The 26,979-nt window shown below is 35.0% G+C and overlaps 1 protein-coding gene across 1 annotated transcript in view; it reads left to right on the forward strand.

Moving 5' to 3' along the window:
* Positions 1–26,979, forward strand: part of TMEM131 (transmembrane protein 131) — a 92,704-nt gene that overhangs the window by 37,666 nt on the left and 28,059 nt on the right. Inside the window, exons 5-19 of the mRNA XM_021546692.3 lie at positions 8,589–8,712; positions 9,570–9,686; positions 10,558–10,680; positions 11,342–11,422; positions 14,145–14,295; positions 14,429–14,485; positions 15,379–15,440; positions 20,520–20,628; positions 22,459–22,567; positions 23,276–23,429; positions 23,523–23,693; positions 23,971–24,081; positions 24,168–24,302; positions 24,735–24,839; positions 26,168–26,254. Of these exons, the coding sequence (XP_021402367.3) occupies positions 8,589–8,712; positions 9,570–9,686; positions 10,558–10,680; positions 11,342–11,422; positions 14,145–14,295; positions 14,429–14,485; positions 15,379–15,440; positions 20,520–20,628; positions 22,459–22,567; positions 23,276–23,429; positions 23,523–23,693; positions 23,971–24,081; positions 24,168–24,302; positions 24,735–24,839; positions 26,168–26,254 (1,696 nt within the window). The remainder of the gene's footprint in view (positions 1–8,588; positions 8,713–9,569; positions 9,687–10,557; positions 10,681–11,341; positions 11,423–14,144; positions 14,296–14,428; positions 14,486–15,378; positions 15,441–20,519; positions 20,629–22,458; positions 22,568–23,275; positions 23,430–23,522; positions 23,694–23,970; positions 24,082–24,167; positions 24,303–24,734; positions 24,840–26,167; positions 26,255–26,979) is intronic.

Consider the following 26,979-nt stretch of genomic DNA (forward strand, 5'->3'; position numbering starts at 1 on the left):
AGAAAAGAAGCCATAACTGTGTGTTGTTTGCACAGAGTAGCTTTCCAGAAATCACTTCTATACAAAAATACCCCAATGTAAATGTCACTAAATAACAAAGCTGTATGAAAATGCCTCATTTTACAGAACTTACTTGTACTCAGTCTAGCAAAATTGTCTTTGCTTCTGATTAAAGACGGGACGTCACTCTGCCCCCTCTTTTTTCATTAAAATTTTCTTTTAGCTTTTGATGTTGTGTGATTTTGTTGTTTTTCTTCCTGATGTCAGTATCCAGTCCTAGACAAGAGAATACTGAGTTTTCTAAACTGAATGGCAAAATATTTCATGGTAAGCCCTACTCCACTGCATCTCCACTACAAGAAAATTAGGTTGTAGTGAATAAATTATTTTGGTGAGTGCAGTATGAATTCAAACTTGTAGAGCAGTGTGCTTTTTGTTAGAGCTATTGTAAACTTACCTATTGATTTGAGTTTAAGTTATTTTCTCTTAAAAACTGTAGAAGTTTTCAGTTCATAGTAATTCCAGACTTTGATACTGGGGATGTATTTTATGCAGCTTTTTCTATGAATAAATTTGATGTTTTCTGAGCTACTTTTAAAGGTTATCTAGAGTTTGCATGCTTATGTTCTGAAGAAAGCTACACATTATTTTTTGTTTTATGGACTTCCAAAGATTATTTTTTCTCCCTTGCCACGAGTAGATCTAAGACAGTACCATAAATACTTTAAGTCATTCTTCATTATATTTTAGCTTTTTACATAAGCTGTTCTTGTCAAAGCTAAAAGCACTGAAGAAACAGTGTAGATCTAATACAGTGTTAAAAGTATCACAAATCTCTTACTTGAGAATGGCTCTGTACGATACATGCAAACTGCACTGAAGGATTGCTGTCTGTCAATTAAAATAAGGAGCCTGTGTGTTAGATCTTGATTCATTATGTGTTCCTTCTTTGGTTGGGGTGGGTTTTATTGGTAGCTGCATATCATGAATTCATCTGTTGTCATTTAGGTTGTAGTCTCAGGCAGCGGCCCTCTTGTGATTTATTAAAACCTTAAATAAGTTGCCAAGAGCAGTTTTCTAAAAGGTTTAGATATGCAGTCCAAAAGTTTAGTTTAAAATCTGTCAACCAATTCTGAGAAATGCTGAGTAACTCAGCCTTATGGTGGGAACATGCTGCAGGTGCCAAACACCTTGGAAGTCAGATAATGCAGATTTAAGCTTTTGAGTTTTTGCCTTTTAAATCAGAGTTTTCACATTCAAATTCTGGGTTTTCTGTCTTTGTTATTAATGCATTTTAGAAAAGGCATAAAATGCATGTTTGGTTTCTGAATAAGAACTGTTTCCAAAGGGTATTTTGTTAATAGGTAGCATGTAGCATTTAGTAGACCAAACTTGTTCCAAGTTCATGTTTATGCTGAGCTATCAACATGTATCATACCTAGGCTAAAGAAAGATGTAATATTTATTTTCAGTTATAAGTCAAGCCATTCTTCCCATGACATTTTTGGTGTGTTACGAGTGTGTGGGTTTAATCAGTTGTTTCAAAAACAAGCCAACTTAAGCAGGAATAATTGTTAATAAAAGTTACTTTATCCAAGGATCTCAGAAAATCAAAACCAGTATTAAGTTGATAAATATGTGCTGTAGACACGCTTCCTGTATTCCACCTGGAGCTGAGATTGCAATGGTCTTTTACTTCTGGTTTTTAACAGTTGGAGGGCTTTTAAATGCTGTTTTAATATAAAGCAAACCATATTCTACCACTTTGAAGGTAGTTCAGGTAATATCACATTTATCAAAAGAAATGCATGCTGTAGGTTAGGATATGCAAATCTTTAGCTCATTTGAAGAGATCCCAAATGTTCTCTGTATACATTGAGCCTCTGGGAATGGGATAGAACTGAGGCAGGTTCTCCCATATTGTTGTGCCAGGGGACTACTTGGACTAAATGTGGAATACTCATTTAGATATTTAATGTGTAAGCCTCTTTCTTACATTTCTTAAGCAGCACTCATGTTTTTCTGGAGTAAATTCTGCAACATCCTGAATATCAGAGATTCAGGGCTTTAAAGAAAACAAGAAAAAAATTTCCACCTAAAGCCAGCTCCACAACTAGCTGACTTTTTTTTGCCAGCATTCTGTTCCTTGTATTCTCTCTTTTAAACTGTTACTCTCCCCTGTTGTTAAGTGGGAATAACTGAGGTGTTCTAACCTACAAATAATCATGTTATTCCCTGTAGCTTTGGGAGCTTGTTGCTCAGAGGCTATTCTGTCAGAACAGTCATTATCTGTATGACTTTTTGTGTTTAAGACAGGTCTTCATATTAAGATCTTACAGATGGCCACCTAGGATGAAGGCTGAAGAAAACTAATACAGGGCAGTTTCTATTCAGTTCTTGCACTTACTTTGTGAGAAAATGTGTCTCTTCACCGATCTCAATACATTGCCTTCATCTTTGTTAATTCAGCTCTGACAGTATCAAAAGTGAAGTTTAAGTTCTTTAACTAAATTTTTTTATAGCGGTACCTTTTGATAATGGAGCACTTGTGTATTGAGTATTTTAGGATACTACCACAATATAAACTAGAACTGCTCATCAAATTTTTTTTTAAAATGTGGAGATACTTTAGATGAAGTTGACATCCTACCTATGTTTTATAGAAATGATTGGTACTGTATGAAATTATACTTCTGGTTATAGTAATATTTTAATTCTTGATCAACATTCTTCTGTGGTGAACAGAGGTTCTTGCTTCATTCAATTTGAGCAAGGTCCAATTCTCAGACAAAATTTTCTCATTGGTAGGGCAGTATTCTGAAATTCTTTATTTCAGTTTTATATTGATAATATAATTTTGCATTTCCTTTGAAGTGCTTTGATTAGAGCATTTTTGTAATGTTTTCATGTTTCTTGTTTGTGAGCTCTAGAATTTGCAGGATATTCTATGAAAACTTAACTTGGGGTTGAAAGCAATTGCTTGGGTGTATTCAAATATTGAGACCTTGCAGGTGTGGAGACCTTATTTTACTCTAAGTAACGTAAGGGACATGCTTTACTTTAAGGACAGGGTAGTGTTAGAATGGGTAAAAATCTGGAAAATACAGCCCATTTTAAACCTGTCTTAATATACCTCCCTTTGAATCTAGACTGCACTGCCTATAGTTATTCTTCTGATTACATGAACTATAAGATCAAGAAGACAAATTAAAAGGGGGAATTTAGAAAGTGAGGGCATAACATGAATGTGCTGTACTGCAGTGTAAAAGGATTTATATCCTTGTTAGGCTTGACTGGTGTAAAAATTAGGGGAGGACTAGCATGGTAAGGGAATGGAGAAATTATATTGTTAACAGTTTAGCTATTGGAAGTTTTCCTGAGCTATAGGTGAAATGTTTGCATCTACTAGATATACAGTAGATACAAATATCCTTAAAGCCATGGGAGTTGCTTGAAGTAATATAAGGCTGATATAAGTTTAGCAAAATAGTCTATTCTCTTCATGAACTCTAATCTCTTATACAAAAAATAGTGAAGAATTTTAGCAACTAGAGAATTTATTCAGATCGCTATTTTTCCTACATTTTAAGTACATTTACTTAAAAGTAAGTTGCCTATAATGTGTATCCAAATGTTTGCACAGTACATTTGATACACTTGTAATATGTGAGTTTGAGACTGTTGGATTTTTAAATAAATGTTGCTAAAGGAAACTTCATTTCCCTTGGAGTTTATTGAATGTGAGAAATTGTTGACAGTAAATTGACATTTCAACCAGATCTGCCTCAGGTTTTGTTCACATATCATGCTAGACTGCACAATGCTGCTGAAAGTTCATTACACTCCTAGATTCATTCCAATCACACTTGGTGACATGGTTGGATAAACTCTTCTACTTGTATATGTGGTTTTGAGAACTCTTTAGAAAAGGCGTGATTTTGTTGCATGGAATCTTTAGATTCCTAACTTAAAATGGGGCACTTGCTCTATTTAGTATGTTACCTTGACACCAACTTTTTGTCAAGTCTAATGTCAAAGAACTTCCTCTGTTAAAAGTCAGTGAAATCCAGAAGCTAAGAAACAACTAATTTATAGGTTAGTACATACATGAAACCAAAACCCTTGTGTTTTTTTTTCTTTTCTGAGTTGGCAACATATTTGAGAATGCAAATGTATGTGCTTCAGCTACTTTTAACTTCAGGTAAAGAAGCCAATTGCCTGTGTCACTCAACTGGTTTTGTGTGAAGCAGGAAGAACACTAATTCTCTAGTTTTGTACATGATGCAGGCTTCCTTTCTCTAAGGAAACTAACATTTTCTTCAGAATGGGGCACAAAATGCATTCTCTTTCAATCTCTGGAGGTAACCTCGTAAGACAGCTGGTTTTGTTTATTTTAATTTAAAAGTAGTTGGATGTTACAAGTCAACACCCAAGTTTTTTTTGTTGGAGCTTGCTCAGTCTGATCTTCTGGCTGGAGAACTGTCTTCACTGGTTCAGGAAGTTCCTGAGCCTAGAAGAGTCCAGGGCACATGACTTTGTAAGCTTTACACATTACTCTTCTGCCTTCTAGGCATCTGTTATTCACCTCTGTGTGATAGGTTACTGTATGATAGGATAGTGATTTAACCCTTGTGGCACTTCTGATATGTTGCTTGACAACAAGTTTTACAATTGTTTCCACAGTTGCTAAAGATGCTAAATGAAGAAATTACATGGGTTAAAAACATGTCAAATTCTCAAATGCATGAGGAATTTACCAGAATTGAATATTGAGTATATTTACCTATATTCCCAGCATTTCAAAAAATGTATCTAGGAAGCTTGTGATTGACTTTGTTTCTCTCTCCAGTCTCATTAGAAAGAATAAAGGATGGAAGAGGGAGAATGTATCTGCTAAATTAATATATTTTGCTTTTCAGTAATAGATTTGTATCAATTTTTATAAATCAAGCGAGCATTTTATAAAGGTGCTTAAGCTATATGCAGTAAGAAAAAAAAAATTAACTGCTCTTTCAAAAGGGCATTTTCTCAATTTGTATTTGCCTCATAATGAGTAGCTACATATTTTTGCAAGTCAATTTTGGACCAGTAACTCAAGGACTCGTCTCCCCAAAATTTGCAAGCGCTGATTTTCATTGTTAAAATATTCTACGTTTTGATCACTGGAACAGCAATGAATTCTATTTCAAGGACATGCTTACAATACACTGCGGATGCTAACTCAGGCTTTGAAAAGAGTTGAGTTGCAGCAGTAAAGAACATTAACACGGGCTTCTTTACACATTTGACTAGGCACCTCACCCTTGTTAATTAGCATCTTCTTGCCCAGGTTATGGTATCATGTTTTTTATCAGTGTAGGTTGACCTTTTTGTGCAGGGACAAAGAATCAGGAGCAAAATCTTATATATTTTGATAGCTTCATGTGAAGCTGGTATAGACACCAGCTTCACACAATTAAAAGTGCTAGCTGTAACTGCTGTGGGAAATTCTGCTCTAAAATTTGGTATCAGCTACAACTATACTTGTGCAGATTGCTGTGGTTTGATAATTTGCAGTTTGAAGAGCATCCCTTATAAGATTATGGCTTGGGATGCAAGTTCGTTAGAGGTGTCTAGTGCACATTGTTCTACCTGGATTTTACCATGTCTGATGGCAGAAAAAACAGGTGAGGTTTATGAGGTCCTCTTTCCTTATATTTGGGTAACATCACACTTAAAGAATATAAGGAAAGCTGTATCTCAGCCAAATGTAAAACCAGACACATTGTTTCAGAATCGGAATGATCAGCAAAAGAGTAAAGTAAATCAAAGTCCTAACATCAGAATTCCTTTATAGTTCCTCCTGCCTTTATTACCTATAATTATACTGTGGTAGTTGAGTCTGGAATATGAAATTAGTGAGCTGTGGTGTTAGTCATGGCTGTTTCCTAACCAATTTGTTTTTATAGATTTGAGCCTCTCTAACAGATGTATAGTTCCTTCTTTTCAGAACTGGAAAAACATAAAGGTCTTAAAAATTGTTAATATTTGAAATATTTAATGGCTAATGAATTTTATTTGCAAACTATCTTTCTGACATAAGCAGATGGGTGCTTTGCTATTGCCAGTTTATTCAAGATCATTTTCTTGGCTTGTGATGTTTCACACAATGCATCACAAGTGTCACTGAAGTCTACTCTAATCTTCAGTTTTCAGTACATAGCTGTTTCTCTTTAGAGATCACAGATGATACACTAGTCATGTCATTTCTCACATGTAATACAGTGATTAAAATCTACTCATCTCTCTCTTCTTGCAGTTGTGGTTGGAAGAAAGTGTTCCATTTGAGTCTAGTTTTTGCTGTTAAGTACTCAAGAGTGATTCGTGCACTTTGTTACAGAGTAGGAGGATGATTTCCCCTTCTTGATGAGCTGCTGAACATGCTGTGGGGAAGAGAAGTACCCAAAAACTGCACTGTGGCAATCAAAGGAGTTGCACTAAGGCACTGGGAGCATGTCTTCCACTAAGGAGAGTGAAAAATTGTATTGAGAACTAGGGAACAGACAGCTGATCCTCAGGCTGCAAGAGCTTTCTTCAGTGTTGGAAGAGATTGACTTTTTTATTTCTTCCCTATTTATAAAAAAAATTGATGTTGGTAGAATCTGGGTACTGCTTTAAGGTTTGACCACTTTGTCTAAGCAAGGAATTTGCTGCAAAAAGGTTGACTGGTATAGAAGCTTTTGGTTTTCATAGTTACCAAGCAGATAAAATACTCAAGGCCATCTGTAGTGATGTCAGTGAGTGTTTTAAGCAGTGCGTTCATAGTTCAGGGTGTGCTACATAACTCCCTATCAGCAGACACTTTTTTGGTTGTGAATTTGCATGTTGGTTTTTATGGTGGGATTTTTGGTGAAAGTGAGGGTAGAAATGTGGAAATTTGGAAGGCTGGCTCTTACTTGCATTCCTCTGATCTGGTAAGCTTTTTCCTAGCAAAAGAAGAATAGGTTTAGGTTTACTGGTGCCTAGGTTTACTGTTGAATTCTGTTGATCAACAGTGTAGCATTTACAGTAGTTAATGCAAGATGTCACAACTGATAAGCTATTTCCTTCTCTGACATCCTTATGTATGCTAGCAAGAGATTAAAATATTTTTTGTTAGGGCTTAACTTGGATGTTTCGTTTTGTACAGGTTTTGAAAGGTGAGAGAAATTGTGGTCTTTGTTACTGGTGAAGTTAGAGAAGTCAAAGTGAGATTTTTTCACAGTGAAAGAAGGATCAAGAACAAGTTTTTGCTGATGGAGACATGAAATTAGGTGAACTCAGCAAGTGTAGAATTTTATAGTGGCAGACGGCAGATATATTTTTGTTAGTCATTTATTTATGGTTAATAATTGTGTCTTTGAACTGATAACATGGTCTTTAGCATCTGCTTCATGCTTAGGGGGTTCTGTAACCATTATCCCTTTGTAAATTGTGGCATAATTTATTGTCACTAAATTCTCCATTCAATGGAACCTTTAATTTGCAACAGAGTTATGTTGCTTCATCTGTTAAGATATATTCCACACTCCCTCTAAGCTGAAAAACTGTGACTGCAATAGCACATATTAATATGGTCTGTTAAGGTTAATGGAGGATGGCAGAACAGCTGCCTGTTTCTGATAATCATCACTGCAAGTACTACAGGTAGTAATTCTTATCTGTAGTTTTGGTGTCCTTGCAGTGTTTGGAGCAAGTGACAATGGGAAAGAGTGCTACATGGACTACATGTAAACTGAAAGTTAAGAGTTAACTGTCTGGAATTCCAGAATTCAAAATGCAGCAGTTTTTAATCTGTGAACTGCACACTTTATTAGTGCTTTCGTGCTGATACTTAAAATGTTAAAAGGCATGAAAATAATTTTGAAGAGACAGAAAAGTAGGAAAAGTAATTGCTGAAACTGGAGCATCTATTATCACCTCTGTTGTTGTAAGCAGAAAGAAACTAGCCAAAAGCTTGTGTCAAATAAATTTGTTAGCATGTCTTGTTAGTGAAAGATTGAGCAGTTGTTTGACTATGTGACTTCCCATCTTTTAGGGTTCCTAAATTCTAGAATTTATCTTAAGCCTTTATTTTTTTGCTTAAGGTATGAATTCAAATACAATATAGAAATAAAATAGTTGTTGCTGTACATGTCTGCATATTTAATTCTGTAGTTCATATCATAAAATATAATAGCAGACCAATTCTGGGTTCTGGGCAAGACAACTTACAATCTCTTACGGAAAAAAAATTTGCATTTAGACTTTTGGCTAGGATGTGTTCTGTTTATTTTCAGTTGCTGTGTACACCTTGTCTTAAGGTAGTTATGTAGAGGCTCTAGCATAGGAATAGAAAACTTTGTTTCTTTTCATTCTGAAGTAAAAATCTCACAATAGAATTTCATAAGTGTGATGCAATATTAGATTAACCTTCAGGAAAAGTAAGCAATAAAATAATGGAAAAGCATTACATGCAAAGCTCTGTTATCAGTATTCATCACGTTTATGCTCCTATCTGGTATAATCAGAAGAGAGTCCAATGCTTTATTGTCGATTTCTAATTCTTTGTAAATATTTTCTGTCTCTAGGCCAGTTGGAATGCCAAAAATGGAAAAAGTTTACCTACATAACCCTAGCTCAGAAGAAACAATTACATTAGTATCAATATCTGCTACAACATCACATTTTCATGCATCATTTTTCCAAAATAGGGTAAGTTTTTTTACTTTCTCAAAATAAAAGAGTGCCTTACTTCAGTAATTACATACCTAGAAGTATTAAGATCCTGCAATTCTTGATCTCATGTCAGAGCAAATTTGAACTGAGCACAGAAGCACAGAGTCCTGACTATGTTGGAAATATATATGATAATTGAAGGTTTAACAGCAGATCTCTTTTGTTGCTGACGTTAGTACATTTCCTCAGAGCACTTACAGAAACAGACTGTTCCTATAAATTTTCTGAATATTCTAAGTCACGTGAAGTGGTGTTAATGTGCAGTAGTCACTCCAGTGTACTTAGACCTGTAATTGTGATACAGGAACTTGCACGTTTGAAAGCATGTTGTCAGTAGGGTTAACTCCTAACCACATTGCTATCAGATAGAGTCTTCTACTTTCAGTTTCATTTGCAGGGCCTGTGGCTTAGCAAGAGCCACATAAACATGAAAAAATTCAGAAAACCTGTCTTGATAAGCAGCCTGTCACATTTATGGAAGTCTTGTAGCAGTTGCATTTCTCCAGTGACCTTTGAGCTGTTAGTCTAAAATATTTTTGTGATAAGCTGAACTCTAAATTCACAATTTGGTGCAAAAATTCAATTAAATATGATCCTGCACTAGATAATAGTTTGAAATTATTGCTATTTTAATTCATTTTTCACATATTTCATTTGTTTGAAAGTTGTACTTTTTTCTTTCCAAATCTGCAGTTGACTTTCTAATGTCAATATTCCGCAAAGGACACATGAGGATTTCTGCATCACAAAAACTATTGTTCATCTGCATTATGCAATTTATTCAGTAAACAGTTTTGCTTATCCCCCTGCTTTCTTGCTTTTATTTTTTCCAGAAAATTCTTCCAGGAGGGAATACATCCTTCGATGTAGTTTTCCTCGCAAGAGTAGTGGGAAATGTAGAGAACACTTTATTTATTAACACTTCTAATCATGGGGTATTTACTTATCAGGTAAGAGAATTAAAGAATGCTTTTCAGAAAAGTGAAGTGTGAATGAGGCAAAGCAGTACCTATTATGGGATGCTTAACAATCCAAGGATATTTGCACGGTAGTGGTGGGGTGTTGGTTTGGTTTTTTTTTTCCACCAACCCCAGCTGAAGAAGTTTCCATCCCTGTTGTTTTTTGTAACACGGATACACCATTGCAAGGATCAGTAGGGCAGTACTATAAGCCAGATCAATGAAATTACATAGGATTTCAAATCCTCCCAGTACCTTTGTTTGTGTGTGTTATTTTAGTGGCTCCTTGTAGGGATCCAGCTCATCCTTAATTTAACTCTTTACTTATCTGATCCAGTGGCAAGACAATATTATTCATTAAGCTGGTAAAAAATTACTCACTGGAGATTCAGAAAGATAATTCAGACAGATGAGTCTGAAGAGACTGAAAGGTGAAAAATTAGATTCTCTTGTTGAAAGAATATAACTCTTACCATGAAAATGTTTTGCAAACAACAACAAAAATGCTTCCCAGTATGGATAGTTTCATAATGATATGATTAAAGGAACATTTCATATTCATTAGCCTTTAGCTGTTATCTATCTATGACACTATTCCAGAGTGTCAGAAAAAAGGATGGATTTTTTTGATTGTTTTTTTGTATACATGTAAGTAAGTAGTAGAAATGAGGAATAGCCTTTAGCTGCAAACTAAACCAGTTTCTTTATTTCAGAGCTTTAGTATAATACTGGTTTTAAAGGTTCAGTTATAAGTATACTAGAAATCTAATAAGAAAGACTTTATGCTAAAATGGATATGCATGTTAGGCTCTGCAGCAATTACATACAAATACTTAAGTTTGTGTTTCTTTTTCTGAACCAGGTGTTTGGCATTGGAGTTCCGAACCCCTATCGATTGCGCCCATTTATTGGGGCACGAGTTCCTGTAAATAGCAGTTTCTCTCCTATAATAAATATCCATAACCCTCACAGTGAACCTTTGCAGGTGAGCATAAGAGAAAAATCATGTTTGTTTATTAGTGGTATTAAACTGAAATTTTGTTGATTTATGTACTTCATAAAATTCTGTTTGAACTTTAGAGCTATTTGAGGTCATGTATTTTATATTTCAGGATTTTTTTTCTGCTTAAATGCAAATCAGTTGTAGACATTTTAGATTATAATTGCAGATCTCTTAATTTCCTTAATTGAGATTTTTTCAGTGACATTTCAGTTTGTTAAAATGGTTGTAATTACTGAAAAATAAAGATTTAAACTTTACTGGTAATTAGGAGGAATACTGAAGCAAACAAACAGATCTTCTAATCCAGTGATGCCTCTTAGCTTCATTCTGTTTGGTTTGCACAGCATAAGGTGTCGTTTCAGTATAGCCCAGTATGTAGTCTTGGAAACTATTCTTATGTTTTGGCAGGATTGATGTCTTTACCTAACCAAATTCTGATTCTGTTAAGTGATTCACAAATAGTAAACTGCTCTAGAAAGCACATAAAATGTAGCACTAGCAAATGGCTACATCAGCATTAAAGTGAATTTGTAAGGCATTCCAGTGGTCAAATAGTCACTAACCTATGCCCATGATAATACCTGGTAAGTAAACAGGATCCCTTTAAGGCTGAATGCTAACATTTTCCTGTTACCCACCTCAGGTGGTAGAAATGTATTCCAGTGGAGGTGATCTCCATTTAGAGCTTCCAACAGGTCAGCAGGGAGGTACAAGAAAGCTGTGGGTGAGTAGTCACATCTTGCAGCATTCATTGTACTTGTTTGGGAGGTTTTATTTTGATATGAGCTTAGGCTTTGGGCTTTTTTTTTTTACTAACTTTGTGTCTTGTCATGTAATAATTTAAAATATGCCATTAAAATGGAAACAATAACAGGATCTGTTAATATTATGGTAGTAGGAGTTGAATGAAAGGTTTAATTAAGATAAGCCATATGTATTGAGCTGTGCTGTTTTGACATGTGAAGAATAAAATTATTCCCATTAGAATGAATTACACCTACCTGATCTTTCAGTCCTGGAGGCCTGTGAGCTGGATCTAACCCACAGAAAAAATATACATGTTTTTCTGTTTGGTATGTTGGCTAGGGTTTTTGTTTTTTGGGGTTTTTTTGGGGTTTTTTTTGTTAGGTCGGTTGGTTGTTGTTTTGTGGTTTTTTTGGTTTGGGTTTTTTTTTGGTTGTTGTTTGTTTGAGGTTTTTTTGGGTTGTTTTTTTTTTTTATTTTAATTGTCTTGGCTCTTTTGGTGGTGCTGGGGTTTTTCAATTTAGAAAGTCCTTCCTGCAAATTTCTATGAATGCACACATGGGTTGAAAATGAAGCTAAAAAAACATAGGGAAGAAAAATATATTATGGACTAAATAAAACAGCAGTGTGTGTAGCTGAAGTAAATCCCTAGATCATGAGTTAAGAGTGGCTGGAAACTTGTGGAAAATACTCCTATATGCATGCCCTGGAGCTATGCCCTACTCATCATGTCTGCTGCTAGAGACAAGCTGGTGGATTGGATGAACTCGTGGTCTGACTCATTAAGTCTGGTTTGAAGTTACACTTACTGATATCTTTAAGTGAAATAAAATTCAGAAGCACCCTGAAGGTACAGTTCTTGGCTCCATGCTGTATGTCACACCACTGGTAATGTCCAGCTAGATACAAAATCCTTTTCAGTTAGTATTGCTTGATTTTTTGATGACTGGTTTTTGGTCTAGGAGAGACTTCAGAGCCATTGGGCTCCTAAATTTGTCTCTTGCTCAAGTGTATAATTACAGTAATGTGGCAGTTATATTTGTTTTAAGAGGGTATTTCCAAGTGAGTTACAGAGGACAATCACAATTCTTAATTCTTACCTTTTCTAGAGAAAAGTCCATCAGAATTGCAGAATTTTAGTTTTAGGTACAAAAGTTTCAAGGAAATAAACATTAACACAGATCACAACATTTTAAAAAAGGCAGTGGAAACAGATACCGAGGGTTAGATGTTCACATGAAAATTGATTTTAAAACATTAATGTCCTAATGTTGATTTTGGTATTTAAAAAAAACATGGCCTGCATTAGACACTGCTTTGGTCAAATTGCATTGCTTCTAAAGATATCCCCTTATTGGTTGTCAGGAGAACTCAAGGGGGATATTTTTCAGAGCATGAAGCTTTTCAGCTTCTCACGTGAAGGCTTCCAGTGTCTGGCAAGGACTAATCCTCTTGTTTCCTCTATCCATCTATTTCCATTACCACTGGTATGCATTTTCATATAACCATTGGTATTTCAAAACAATAAGGCAGTTTTAAGCAATCAAACCAGTAGGAGGAAACACACAGATACATCACTGTATTGGTTATGTCAAGAGCTGCACTGCAGTTAGAAAAAGCTTCAAAACAGCAGAAATTACTTGAGATATGGTGATGATACTTTGACATATGGATATACATAATTGTAAAAGATTGCTCTGATGCCAAATACTTGAATGATTGGATGGAGCAGGCTACATATGCAGGAGTATTTTTTGATCTGACCAACTTTGGATCCCCTAGTTACACATATGGAAGAGTCAGATCAAATCCTTTGATACCCTAATGAATGGCTGCATTATGTTGGGTGTGTGAAAACAGAACTTGAAATCTTCTTACTTTGATATTCACAGCTTTCAAAATATACATCTGCAGTCATTATGCCTTAGAAAATTTCTAGTCAAGGTTTTCATCTTCTATTTAAAAACAAAAACCAAGCAACCAACCAAAAATACAATCCTCAGACCTTCTGTAATGTGATGAGAAAGACAATCTGATGTTAGTATTTCAGCTATAGTGCTGAAGTTAGTCTTGTGCTGCAGCTGTGTTCAGAAAATACAGAAAGAGATGTCTTTCAAACCCTGAATGCAGATTAGAACTGATAGAATAGGCATGGTACAGCAACTGAAATAAGTTTTTACTTTCTCTTGTAAATTACATGGTGACTAATAAACATGGAGCTCCACAAGCTTCTGGCTGCATGGAGTTATGCACTGTTTTAGTTTGTGTTTAGCACTGAAACTGTATGGCCTGTATTTGCTTTGGAGAAAAAACACGTAGAGTATGCAAAGTCAATATTTGATATTACTGTCAACCTTTTTTCTGAATATCTTTTGATTATTGCCAGATTCTGCTAATGTAGTCTACTGTCTTTTTAACACAAATTGAATACGTAAAACTTAGAATCATAGAATTAACTTAATCAACTGGGATATGAAAGTTCTCTTGCATATACCTAGTTTTAATCAGTGTCATATTAGATTATTACAACTATCCTTTATAAATGTAATGGTAATTTTAGTTATATGAAGCCTGTCTCTTCCTGCTACTGTAGCTTTTTCTCTTTACACAATTATATTCAATGCTTCTGTTGTAATTATTTGGCGTGACAGCTTTTTTTGTAAATACTGCACTCTCATAGATGTGCTTTGATAATTTATCAGGAAATACCTCCCTATGAAACAAAAGGAGTGATGAGAGCCAGCTTTTCTTCAAGAGAAGCAGATAATCATACAGCCTTCATTAGAATAAAAACAAATGCCTCAGACAACACAGAAGTTATTATTCTGCCTGTTGAAGTAGAAGTTACAACAGGTTTGTGAAAGAGTGGTTGGGGTTTTGTTGATTTTTGGGTTTGCTTTGTGTTGGTTGGGGATTTTTTTCAATTATTCAAATTAATTAACTTAGTATAATAAGAAAATTTTTTTTTTTTGGTTGTTTTTTTAAGCACCAGGAATCTATTCATCAACAGAAATGCTAGATTTTGGTACACTACGAACACAAGGTAAACTAGTCTTCCGTTCTCAAAGTATTGATGAGAAATAGGGTGGGGAAAGCCCAGTGCCTTTGTGCTGTTCAGGGTTGCTTGTGGAATGATGCTTTTAAAAAGATAGATATCAACAGTGGGGTACAATAATGCATAGATGCAAGAGTACTTGGGGTGTGTACAAGCAAGCAGTAGTTTACATACCAGGTTGTAGGTACAGTAGTAAGGTTCATGTTGCACAGTTGCACATGGCTTAGTCTGAAAAGCATTTTGGTTCAATTAGTTTGTGAACTTGTGAAAAATTGCTTCACTTCTGGGCAAGACTTAATAATTTTCCGACACTGTTTAAATTGTCATTAACACATTTGGGCTTAACATTTAACGTTAATATTGTTTAGTGATAAAAAAGTATATATCAGAAAGTAGTAAAACCAGAGATTTTTCTTGAAACTGTATGAGGGATTAATTGCTGATGAAAAAGAGTATTTATTTTTTGTTTATCTAAAAAAAGATAGCTTCTGAAGAACTTTTCCATGCTACTTCCTTAACATGTAAAGATTTTCAAGTAAGCATAATTTCTACTGAACATGTAAAGATATTCAAGAGTAATTTCGTCTGAACATGGTGCATCTGAGAAAGTCATTGATAGAGTGTCTTTAGCCTGTTCACTTCTTAATGTGTTAGAAATGTGAGTAGTAAGCTGAAGCATGTAATACCTACTAATACACAAAAAGGCAGTTTTGTGTCAGATTCTTGGGACTAGCTATTTTGACTGGCTGTTCTGTCATGTTAGTATTACTTTTTAACACTGAACAGTGGAGGTATATAAGAAACCAGCTAGTGTAAATTACTTTATATTATATTCATGTGTTAAAATAGCCTAATAGACAGTGTTTTTTGTTCTTTAACAGATCTGCCAAAAATTTTAAATCTGCATTTATTAAATTCAGGAACAAAAGATGTGCCAATTACAGTAAGTTTGATTTCTTTCAGTTTGAAACTTCTACATGGATTTATTTTTTCTCATAATAATGGATGATTCACAGGTTTATCATGTAATGGTCAGAATTAGAAGCTAGGTAATGTGTGACTGAAAATGTAACTTAAAAGCAGAGCAAATAATTTTTATCCATGCTAAAATTAATTTGCATCATAGTCTCCTTTGAATGCTCTGAAGAGCATTTTTAGGCTGTACCTGCAATATCTGAATGTTTGGAAACTTTTATACTTGAGAACAGTCATTCATGTTCAGTGGGTGAGAGATTAATACAGAGTCTGTAAGATTCTTTGTCCTCATCACATTCATGCATCATATAAAGCTGTTCCCCAACATAATTTTTTAAGATAAGCAAAGTGTATCTTTCAAGAGCTGCCTGTAAAGTTACCCTTTTTTTCTTGAGCTTATCTGCTTTGTTGCTTGAAATAACAAAAGAACCCAAACAATCTAGGGCCCTTTGCAGTAAGACCACTGGAGCTGAATGTGAAGTGCAGCCAGCTTCAGACTTCTGGCATTTGGATTTTCTACTTTCTGTTTTTATTTCAGAATTTTGGCACTAGTCTGGTAGTCTGCCTTTGTTCATTCATACCTTTTTCCTGTGTGATTTTTCTCATTGCCCACTATTTTTCTCACTTCTTCCTTCTTCCCTTCCTGTCTTCCTTCTTTTCCAGATTTAGTTGTGTAGCTAGCTATACCTTGTCCCAGTGCACTTCAAAAAGTATTGAAGTGTTGAAAAGGAACCAGAGGAGCCAGAATAATGACTGAAGGATTGGCAAAGGTTCCTTACTGAGATTTTGGAGAGCATTTCTATGTTTATAAAGCTTGAAGCTGTAACTATGAAGAACAGTGTTTTAATAGTAGAGATCTAGCAAAATCTTAGGATACTGGAAACTAAGGCTAGATGAATTTAAAGTAGGAACAGGAAGCATTTTTAGTGATGAAGATAAATTTTCACAGTGACAGTAGACCATTGCAGTGCTTGCTAAGCTATTATTCACTAATAATTTTCAAAACAAGAGAAACTTATGGTATACTGCAAACAAGAGAAACTTACAGTATAGTGCAAAAAGATTTTATTTCATTGAGGTTCTGATGCTTATTGCAATGAGATCAGGTGATCCTATTGCAATCATAGCTTTGTAAGCTATAGCACAACTTTCATAGAGAGTTTAAAAACCAAGAAGACCTATATATGATTTTTGCATTGAGAGGGTTGGTAAATTCAGTAAATTATTTTTCCAGCTATATTTGCATGTTTATCTTCTTAGATTTGACAGTTTGCTTGTTTGAGGTTTTTTATTATTATTATTATTATTTTTAAAGTGTGTAATATACTTGCTGTGAACAATGCAAATAACCATATTTTCAGACCATCAGTTCTAATACATGGTTGTATAGTGCCTAATTCATACTCCTCCATTTAAAAAAAGACCCAAGCCCATCCATTTTTTTTAAGCTATGGTCTTTGGACTATGGGCTGTAGACCATAAATACCAATCTAATGGAAAGCTGTTACTTGATAACCATTATACATGTCATGACAAAACTTTTCCAGAGAAATTATTTTTTTACTGTGTATCAAAGCAGTTGATTTGGTATTTTTAAAGCCTTTGGGACTCACTTTTGTGAGGAAAAAGTTACCACACAGGTCCAGACATTATGTGTTTTTCAGTGTATCACATGGCACATCAGGTGAATTGTTCTTTTCATTAAGGGACAGCTTTGTTGGGAAGTTTGTAACCTTTCTAGCTTTTGAAGCACTTTGTGAATTTCTACTGCTGTGTCAGTCAACGAATTTCAAAGTGGAAAGCAAGAGTAAAGAATTTCACCAAGAAAGGACTTGGTGAATAGCTTACTTCTAGGAAAGCTTGACAATTAGATTTCTGACCCTTTAGAGCTAGTTTAGAAGTACTGAGACAGAGCTGTGTGAGAAATTTCATCTTAATGTCAGAAGAAAAGGCCAAGGCTATATTTAGCATACGTTTAAGCTGGGTGCTGGAAGAACTGAGTATCTTCAGGTCATCAGTGTGTGAGAGACTGCTAATACTGTTGCCAGACTTGTAGTTGCTCTGCCTTCAAATATTTAGTCATGCTATAGTTCAACAAACTGGTTGAGGAAGATAAGAGCAAGTAATTTTCTTTTTCAAGTTTTAAAACTCCTTATAATATCTCCTGTATTTTGTAGGGTTTGTCTCATTATTAAGGGGAATAATGCTTATTTCATGACTGGATAAACTAGTCATGCTGCAACAGTTAAGCTGTTCTGTCAAAAACCTGGTAAATGTAGATTGTTGAACACTGTTTTATCTCTTCTCTGTAATGAAAATTGTGTGTTTCCTTAAGGCACTTTAAGCCTGTTTGACTGCTAAAAGCAAAGGAATGCTTCAAAACTTGGGGTTCTGATCATGTTTGATGCATGAAGAACCAGGAATTTTGGGACAGCCTTAGTGAAGCTGAATGGTATCAGTTTGAAAACAAAAATGTTTGTGTAAGGAAGTATTAAGTTCTGTCCCAGCTTTAGAAAAGGGATCAATAGGTGTTAATTTTTCGTAACAAAAGTAGTTTGCTTCTGTGTTGTGTCTTCATCTTCACATCTGGATGCACACATCTCAAAATTATCAAGGATTATAGTTTAGTAGTAGTTTGTTCCATGTTCTGGATGATTCTTTATGGAGAAAGTAAACTTTAATTAGTTAGGTGTTTCTCTAAACACAAGGCCCAGAAATTTCTGACAGTTGTGTCTGTAAAAGAGAATAAAACAGTTCAGAGGTGGTTCTGACACTAATGGAACCAGCCTTAATCTGCTACCTGTAGCCACAGGGCTTTTTTGGCTATGAAAGGTGGGCAAGACAAAACAAGGTTCAGGAGCCTTCTGACTGCTAAACAGTATATATGAACATGTGCCAGTCTTCCAACTTATACTCTTTAGTTTATTAGAGTACATGTAGCCGAAGAGTCCTCAAACCTTCAAAGTCTTTCTCAAGAACTCCTGCAAAAGCATGAAGTTTTAGTCCTCTTTGTGTCCTTTAGAATATTTAAGGTCTTAATTTTCTGCAGTTATGATAAATACTGAATGTGTCTTCACAGAGCAGGGTTAGGAATCTTGGGTGGGTCATTCTGTAGGAGAGCCATGTGTTACTGAAGCATGTCTATTTAAAATCATTCTTCCCTACAAAAGTTGCTGTTAGTAAATTTTTCTGAGAAAATTGGTGGTATTATGCTCTTGATGGAACTTATTTTGTTGATGATTTTTAATGCATATTTCAGGAATGGTTTTACTTGAGCTTTATTTTAAATAGGTTCAAATTTGAGGAAAGTGATGTTGAAAGGATTCTTAAGGATGTTTATTTTTTCCCTAGTGGTCTTAATTTTGTATTTCTCTTTATAGCATATAATCAAGCAACCAATTGGAAATGTGCATTATGTAGTTCAGAAATCTTCAACGAAACAGTGTAAATTCCTTCCTTAACTAAATTTGCCAGCTGTAGACATTTTGAGTAAATACATGTATGTTTGTTACACTTGTGGTTTAAGAGATGCACCTCTGAAACCTGCCCTTTTTCTGGTAACAGGCTGTCCTTTTGAATGTTTCCAGTTCGATTTACTAGATGAAATCAGCATTATTTCAAACCAGTAATTCAAGAAAGCATTTTGCGTGAAAAGAGCATCTAAAAATATTTATTGTCTCTGTCATCCAGAAGTTGTGAACTTTATCACAGCCTTGATTTCATCTGCTTTAGGAGGCTTTTTTTTTTTTAAGATGTGTCGAGATTTTAGTTTTGTAATGTGGATCTCATTAGAAGAAAATTGAAATAGTTATTAATTGACTTACGAAGAGAAATACCAAATATCTGCACCCCATGTATGCAGATATCGTGGTGGACAAAGGTCAATGCTATAAATCCAAAACACAAAACTTCTGGTTGAGGTAACAGAGATTATTCATTAGCTGCAGCTTGTTCCCACTAAAGAATCATGTGGTCTGCAGAACTTAGTTATTTATGCACACTTTTATGGCTTTAATTTACAATCAAGCACAGCTTGGCTTGGAAGAACTGTAATTGGTTTGTACTACTAGCTGTCTGCCTTGTTACTCCCTGACCAAGAAAGGCTCAGCTGCTTACTAAACAGGTGCTAAACCTCTGCAGCCCAGCAGAAGGTAAGGCAGCACTCATTTCAATTTCCTTAATTCAGTATCCTGTGATTTGCTGTGGCTTAACAGCTGCTACGTGAGCAGCTGAGCTGTTCTTAAAGCAGGAGAAGACAGCTGTGGCAGAAGATTCATGGCAGGCATCCTAATTTTAAGCAAAACAAGAATAAGAGCATTTAAATGCTTCATGCCCAGTTTCTCCATGGAATCTAGATAGAGAGTCTTCAGAGGATGTGGAATCACTTATCCTGCTGTATAGCAATGAGTACCTCTACAAATCAGCTCTGGCTGACACAATAGCTCTTCCGGTGATGCCCATTTATCTTTTCCCTTTAGTTTAAAACAGTAAATCCTCCAATGTAAAGGGTGACCTTGTGAAGTGTTAGTGTAGAATGAGTGTCATCACAGATCTACAAAATGTTTGTCTCTACACTTAGTTATTTTTTCTCTGCAGATGTAGCATGGGATTAGAAACAATAGAGATAGATGTCTGTGTCCTCTCTCGTAGTTGCACAAGTCAGTTAACAGCTTTGTTAGCGACTGCACCAGAAACAAATAGCCTAGCTATTGTAGCCCTGCAGCATTAAGAATAAAAACTAAATCTTAATTTAAATAAGATTTGTTTTCTATTTTATTAATAGGTTTCTGGCCATACTGCCACTTAATTCAACACCCCCGAGGAAAACCCACTGTTACCCACTTTCCTGTATGTTGACTGAGTAATTTGTAGGACCTGAAAAAAATTCTAAAACCGCTTGTAATGCTGCTTTGTTATAGGAAAGACAGACCTGCAAGAGCTTGGTTAAAACTAGCTGCAGTTTTATCACTGTGAAAGACGCATGAAGGCTTCACAGCATGTTAGCAATGATAAATTTACAGATGCTTCATATTTTGATTGTTTGCAGAGTGTTAGACCTACACCACAGAATGAAGCGATAACAGTATATTTCAAGCCTGTTACGTTAAAAGCCTCTGAAAGTAAATATACCAAAGTTGCAAGCATTAGCTTTGATGGTAAGTACTGCTCCTCTCTTCTTAGAACTTGTCAAGTGGTTCTGAAAACTTACTGAACTTTCATTGATTATTTTCACTGTCTTAACAAAACACTGTTTATAATTTTGAGAAGAAAATGGGATTTTCCTACCTGGAACAGGCTTACAGTTCTTCTGAACTTCAGTTATTTCTGAAAGGATTGTCTTTGTTCATGATCAACAACTATCTTAGATTGGTAAATACAGATGAGAAGAGAAGGTATTTTTAATTTTTCTAATAAACATAACTGTATTCTTATGTTAAGGCTCTGATTATTTAAATGTATTTTTATTTTAAACAGACATTTGGTTTTGAGAAATTCTAATAAACAAGGTAACAAGTACAAGTTACTCCTGGGGAAATTCCAGTTAGACACAAGAAGAAAAATTTTCACAATGAAAACAATTAGCCATTAAAATAATCTCCCCAAGAAGGGGTGATTTCTTCAGTGTTGGGCACTTAGATCAATCTGGCCATGGTACTGAGACATTTTGTTTAAACTGTGTTTCTGCCAGGAAAGGTTGGACCGAGTGGTCCTTGAGGTCTCCTTCCAAACTGGTATTCTATGGTTTTTCTCCTACATAGTATGACTTTAAATACTATGCTGCCATTTTATAGAAAGGCACCTCTGTTTTTATAGAGATTTTAATCAACTGTTAGAATGGTGGTGACTACTCAGATGTTACTGCTTTAAGATACTAGTTGGTGCTGTAAGTCTTTCTGCCTGGATTGCTTAAAAATGGAATCTTATGCATGCAATAGTTGTGGTAGACATAATTTTAAAAGTTGCATGGAAAAAAAGGAAAGAATTTATTTTTATTATCATTTATGGATTAGCACTTTAGAAATTTAATAGCTCATGGTTTCTAAAACAAGTGAAGTACATTTTAGCTCATAAATTCTGAAAGAGATGAATTCTGTCAATCTGAGGTGATAATACATTCAGATTTTGAAGCTAATGGGAATTGTTATATGAGGACCTACTGGCTAACATATGGTACATCTTAGAAGGAATGGTGGTTCCTGGGAAAAATACCCAGTTAAGCTGCTTATTGTGTTTAAGGAATTGACTTGATAAATTCTTATCAGTGAAGCAGCCAGCCCTAAATATATGCAATTTCAGCTGTCCTGATTACATGCAGGGGCTTTAGGGGCTTGGTGGTTTCTCTTAATTAGTATTTGAATACCTTGATTTTTTTTTTTTTGGCACTATTGCTACCAGGCTAACATTGCTTGTTCTGTGATCTTGGAGGAGATCTGTTAGCATCACTCTTGGTGCTTGTGTAGTTTGAGTTCTTATATGGATTCTACTTTTCTCAACATTAACATTTAACTTGTCTTTTATTTATTCATTATTAAGATGTTGTTACATTTCTGGCCCAAAGATCCTCTCAACTGCTAATTCTCAGTGAGGGGCCCAGCCATCTCAGGCTTCTCTTCTCTCAGGGGAGGGATAGTTTTATTCCATATTCTTAGTGGAGACTTTAATTCATCTGCATCCAAATTATCCTCTGGACATGTTCAGGTTATTTATACGACAGCAACAATCAGGCTTCCCTATTGTAGAAAAGCTTAGTAAATCAGGCAGGTCATCTAACTGTGTTAAATGGAAAGATTTCAGAATTGGGGTATCTTGTTTTACAGACTTTACACCACGTCAATTTGGTTATTGAAATTCCCTTAAATTCCACTTTTTTCCTTCTATGATAATTAATTTCTGGACTAGTTCTGTGGTTTTATTTTTCCACTCATTCTAGTATAACTTAATGGATAAATTTTTTTAACAAACTTCTTATATTCTCATGTGTACAGCATCAAAAGCAAAAAGAGCATCACAGTCTTCTGGGAAAATAACTGTTAAAGCAAAAGAGAAGAGCTATTCCAAACTTGAAATACCGTATCAAGCAGAAGTGTTGGATGGGTAAGCTTCCAGTAGCTGAACACAGTTCAAATGTTTTAAGTTAGAAGGGAATATTCCTGTTTGTAAGCAAATGGATGAGGTGGTCTTAGCCATTAATAGGTTGGTTTCAAGGCTTGAGTTAAAATTGACCTTAGTGAGTTGTTTTTAAGAGCAGCTGAAAACTGCAGATGAGCCATTTTAAAAATGCAGTACTGGAAATATTTCTGCTTTTGCATTCACTGTTCTATTGCTATATATGAAGTAAGGGTAGAGAAAGTACTTTTGGTTTTAAGCGAAATTTTGGGAGAACACTGTTTCCCTGGGTTTTGTTACTTATTTACAAAGTATTGCTAAGCTGACTTTAAAAACATTTTGAATGAGGTGCTTTTTTATCAACAGAACTGGCAGACTATTTTAATGGCCAACAAACGAAACCTTACCTTATCAGAATTTTTGTGCTGCAGACACATGATTTGGCTAATAAAAAATACACATGATTTGCAAATTTTCTTAATACTTCAATGCTTCCTTTTAGTCCTCCTATTATTCTCAGTTACATGTTTTCTTATTTGAATTACTTTGTTATTGACATTCCTATAGTGCTGATAATACAGTTTCAGCATGCAGTGGGGTATGTACCTTTAGCTGTTTGAAATAATTCTAGGCTTTGTGTAAGGAAAACACTTTGAGGAAAATCTTTATTTTCTTTACTCTGTTTTATTTTAATAGTTATTTAGGATTTGATCATGCTGCTACACTCTTTCACATCCGTGACAATGCTGCTGATTCTGTGGAAAGACTGATCTATCTAACAAACACATTCAGTTTTGCAGTCCTTATACATGATGTTGTACTACCAGAAGAAGCAAAACCAATGTTTAAAGTAAGTCCCATTTCAGTGAATGCTTTTACTTATTAGTAAATGTGATGCACTTTGTTCAGTTGTAACCTTGGTCTTAATTGTTTACTGATCTAGGTCCAGAACTTCAGTAAACCAGTCTTAATTCCACCCAATGAATCCCGATATATTTTTACACTTCATTTTATGCCTTCCACATCATCTGTTCACATAGACAACAATATCCTACTAATCACCAATGCTTCTAAATTTCACCTACCTGTCCGAGCATACACAGGATTCCTAGATGTAAGTATCTTCCTTTTTGTTTTTTGGCAACTTCTGTCTAATTAGAGGCAGACTTCCTAGGACTCTTTAGTTCTTTATTCTACTTTGGTGTCTGCTGAACAATTCTTTCTTGTTCCCTTTAAATCTTTAGTTTTACATAGGAAGTTTATTAATGTAGAATTTTGAGATTTTCATGATAGTGTTGTATTAAAATTATTAATGTGGTTTTTAATGAGCTTAGAGTTTGAGCACACTTTATATTTCATTTATGCTAAAATACTTTTATCAATCTTTCTAGTACTTTGTACTGTCTCCAAAAACTGAGGAGCGATTTATAGATTTTGGCATATTGAGTGCAACAGAAGCTACCAGCATTTTATTTGCGGTCATCAACAGCAATCCAATAGAGGTGAGGATGCATTTATTTTTAGTTTATATTTTTAAAAATTTACATAAAAGTTGTTACTGAAAACAGTACCTTTTGTTCTTTTTAAGCTGGCTATAAAAAGTTGGCATATTATAGGGGATGGTTTGGCTGTAGAACTTCTAACAACTGAAAAAGGAAACAGAACAACAATAATTGCAAATCACCAAGAACTACAAAATGCTACTGCATCTGATCAGTCTTCGGTAAGTAAACCTTTGAATCCATTGCTTAAAGCTAGATATAGGAGGGGAGAAAAGAGACAAACCTCTACAAGTTCCTTCAGTTTCATTTTAGCAGAGGAGAGATAAGAATTCTTAATTTTTGTCTGAAGTTGAATATGATAAAGCATGTAGACCTCCAATATTTATTTTAAGGAGTGGTATTGTATTCAAATTGCTGTTTCTGAAGTTCACCCTTTCCAAACCTAACCAATCTGGATACCCTCAGGTGATGCTCATCTGGGATGAGTGGAAATTTATCACCACAAGGAATAGATAATTTTTGTGTTAGGCAGTTACATATGTGAACTCTGTGTTTATCACTGACAGTAGTTTTAAATGGATTTTGATTCTGATTTTAGTGAAATTTCTTTTTGTTTCGTGGAATACATTGGTGATGTTTTCTACAATTTACAGGTGATCCTCGCATCAGGCTATTATGCAGTGTTCAGAGTAAATCTAACAGCAAAGGAACTTGAAGGAATTCATGATGGAGCTGTACAAATCACGACAGATTATGAGGTATATTTATTGTGTAATAAATGGTGTTGCCCAAAACATCTGTTTAGTCTTTAAATGTTGTATTAGTGGACAGAGTGTAGCATGAGTTGAGGTTGGAAGGGATCTCCAGAGGTCAGGTTTTTGCAAGTTAACCCTGCATTCTGCAACAGGAATGCTACTTATGCTTTTATTATGGTTTTTGTCTAGCTTTCAGAAATACTCATTTAAATCTGACCTCATGCTTTGCAGTTTGCATTCTCCAGTGACATGACACATCCTCAAAGCATTAATTCATGGAGGCACTGGGGCATTAATACATTGGGGCATATCATGCTCTGACAATGTGCTTCTCCATACATTATCAGTTACTGAAACTGAGCTGTAATATCAGCCTTTTTTGTCAAAATGCAATGTCAAAGCTGTTTTGGAGAGTCATAGACTCATTAAGGTCTAAAAAGACTGGTTACCACCATGCCCACTAAACCATGCTGCAGTTCACTACAGTTTGCTGGCACTTGATGAAACAGAATCCTTGCACTGATTATTATGGGAGGGAACAACTGGTTGCCTCAACTTGATATCCCTTGTTTTTGCAGGAGACAGTGTTTAATGAAAAATGCAATCTGTATTTAATATCGTTCTGTGATATATGGAAAAAAACCCCAAATGTGACTCTATGCTTATGAAGTCAGGAAATTATATTACTGATTGTGTGGTTCTGATAGCCCTACAGAAAAAGGGAAATTTCCAAATTCTGCCAGTTATTGGAGATATTAAGCTTTTTTAGTATACATACACATGTACGTGACCCTGCAGTTACAGATTCTGAAGCATTTTATTTTCTTGCTTCTTACAAGTTATTCTACTTGTATTGGTATTTGAATCTCACTGCCATCCCTTCAGCTACTTTTTCAATATGTGTCTCAAGGTATTACAGTAGCACCATGTTTTGAGAAGTTTGGTGTATCTTCTTCCCTCAGTTACTTTAAAGGTGTTACTCTCCTGTTTACTGGCAAAATAAGCTCCATTCAAATGAGACTTATCTAATATCCCATTGGAGAGCTTATGTTTTCAGTATGCTTTTCTGTTCCATGTAGAAGAGAACTGAGGATGTCTGAGTAAAGGAGTGCTTCCTGCACTCCTGCAGTGACTGTTCAGAATATGATGATGTGTTGAAATCTTAATTAATGTCTCCATGTTTTAAATGTCTATATAATCTTAGACTAAATTAATTGTAGAATTTCAGGGTTTTGTTATTCTATGCAATTCAGAAGTGGAAGAGGCATTTAAAGGATAGAAATGTAAGGGGATTTTTTTTCTAAATTTTTCTTGGGTTTTTTTTTGTCCAGATTTTAACTATACCAGTGAAGGCTGTGATTGCTGTAGGCTCATTGACCTGCTCTCCGAAACATGTTTTTCTTCCACCTTCTTTTCCGGTAAGAGAGTTGGGGAGGATTAAATGTTTAATTGCTGTGTTTTTTCTTTATATGCCCTTTTCAAAGGCACTGTCCAAAATTCTATGTCAAATTGCTGGAGATAGAGTGCTACTGAACTGTTATGATCAGTTTCTCATTATTTTGGGGATTGAGTTTTTTCCACTATGTGTTCCAAGCATGAGTTGTTGTCCCTACATCTCTTCAACAGCCCACTTGAATGGGATCTTGAAATACTTATGTGATGGGATAGGTCTCATCAGAGGAAGATACGTCAGTCAGCAGGACTTCAGTAGGTGTTTGCTGCAACTGCCACATATTCCATCTTCCTTCAGAAGTCTTTTGCTACTCTTGAGGTCTAACAGTCATGCCTACAGCTGCAAAGATCACTAGTTGTTTTTTATCTTTAAGATTTTTTTTTTTTTACTATATAGCCTCACCATTATATGGATACTTATTACACTGAGTGCCACATCTAAAACTTCATTATGTCTCTTACTTCATAAGTTTTTTATAAGTTAAAATAGCTTAAAGATCCACTTCCCTTTCATTCACTGAAGATAAAGCAGTTTCTGTATTCTCTATCTGAGTCTACTAGAATTATTACAAATTATGATGTTGATGATGATTATGAAGAATTAATGTGAAAAATGTTCCTTTTGAGTGCCACAGGAAAATATTTTGTTCCATGTTGGATCATAAAGAAGTAATATTTTTTTTAATCTTTT

The sequence above is a fragment of the Lonchura striata genome, chromosome 2 (assembly GCF_046129695.1).
Source record: "Lonchura striata isolate bLonStr1 chromosome 2, bLonStr1.mat, whole genome shotgun sequence".
Lineage (NCBI taxonomy): Eukaryota > Metazoa > Chordata > Aves > Passeriformes > Estrildidae > Lonchura > Lonchura striata.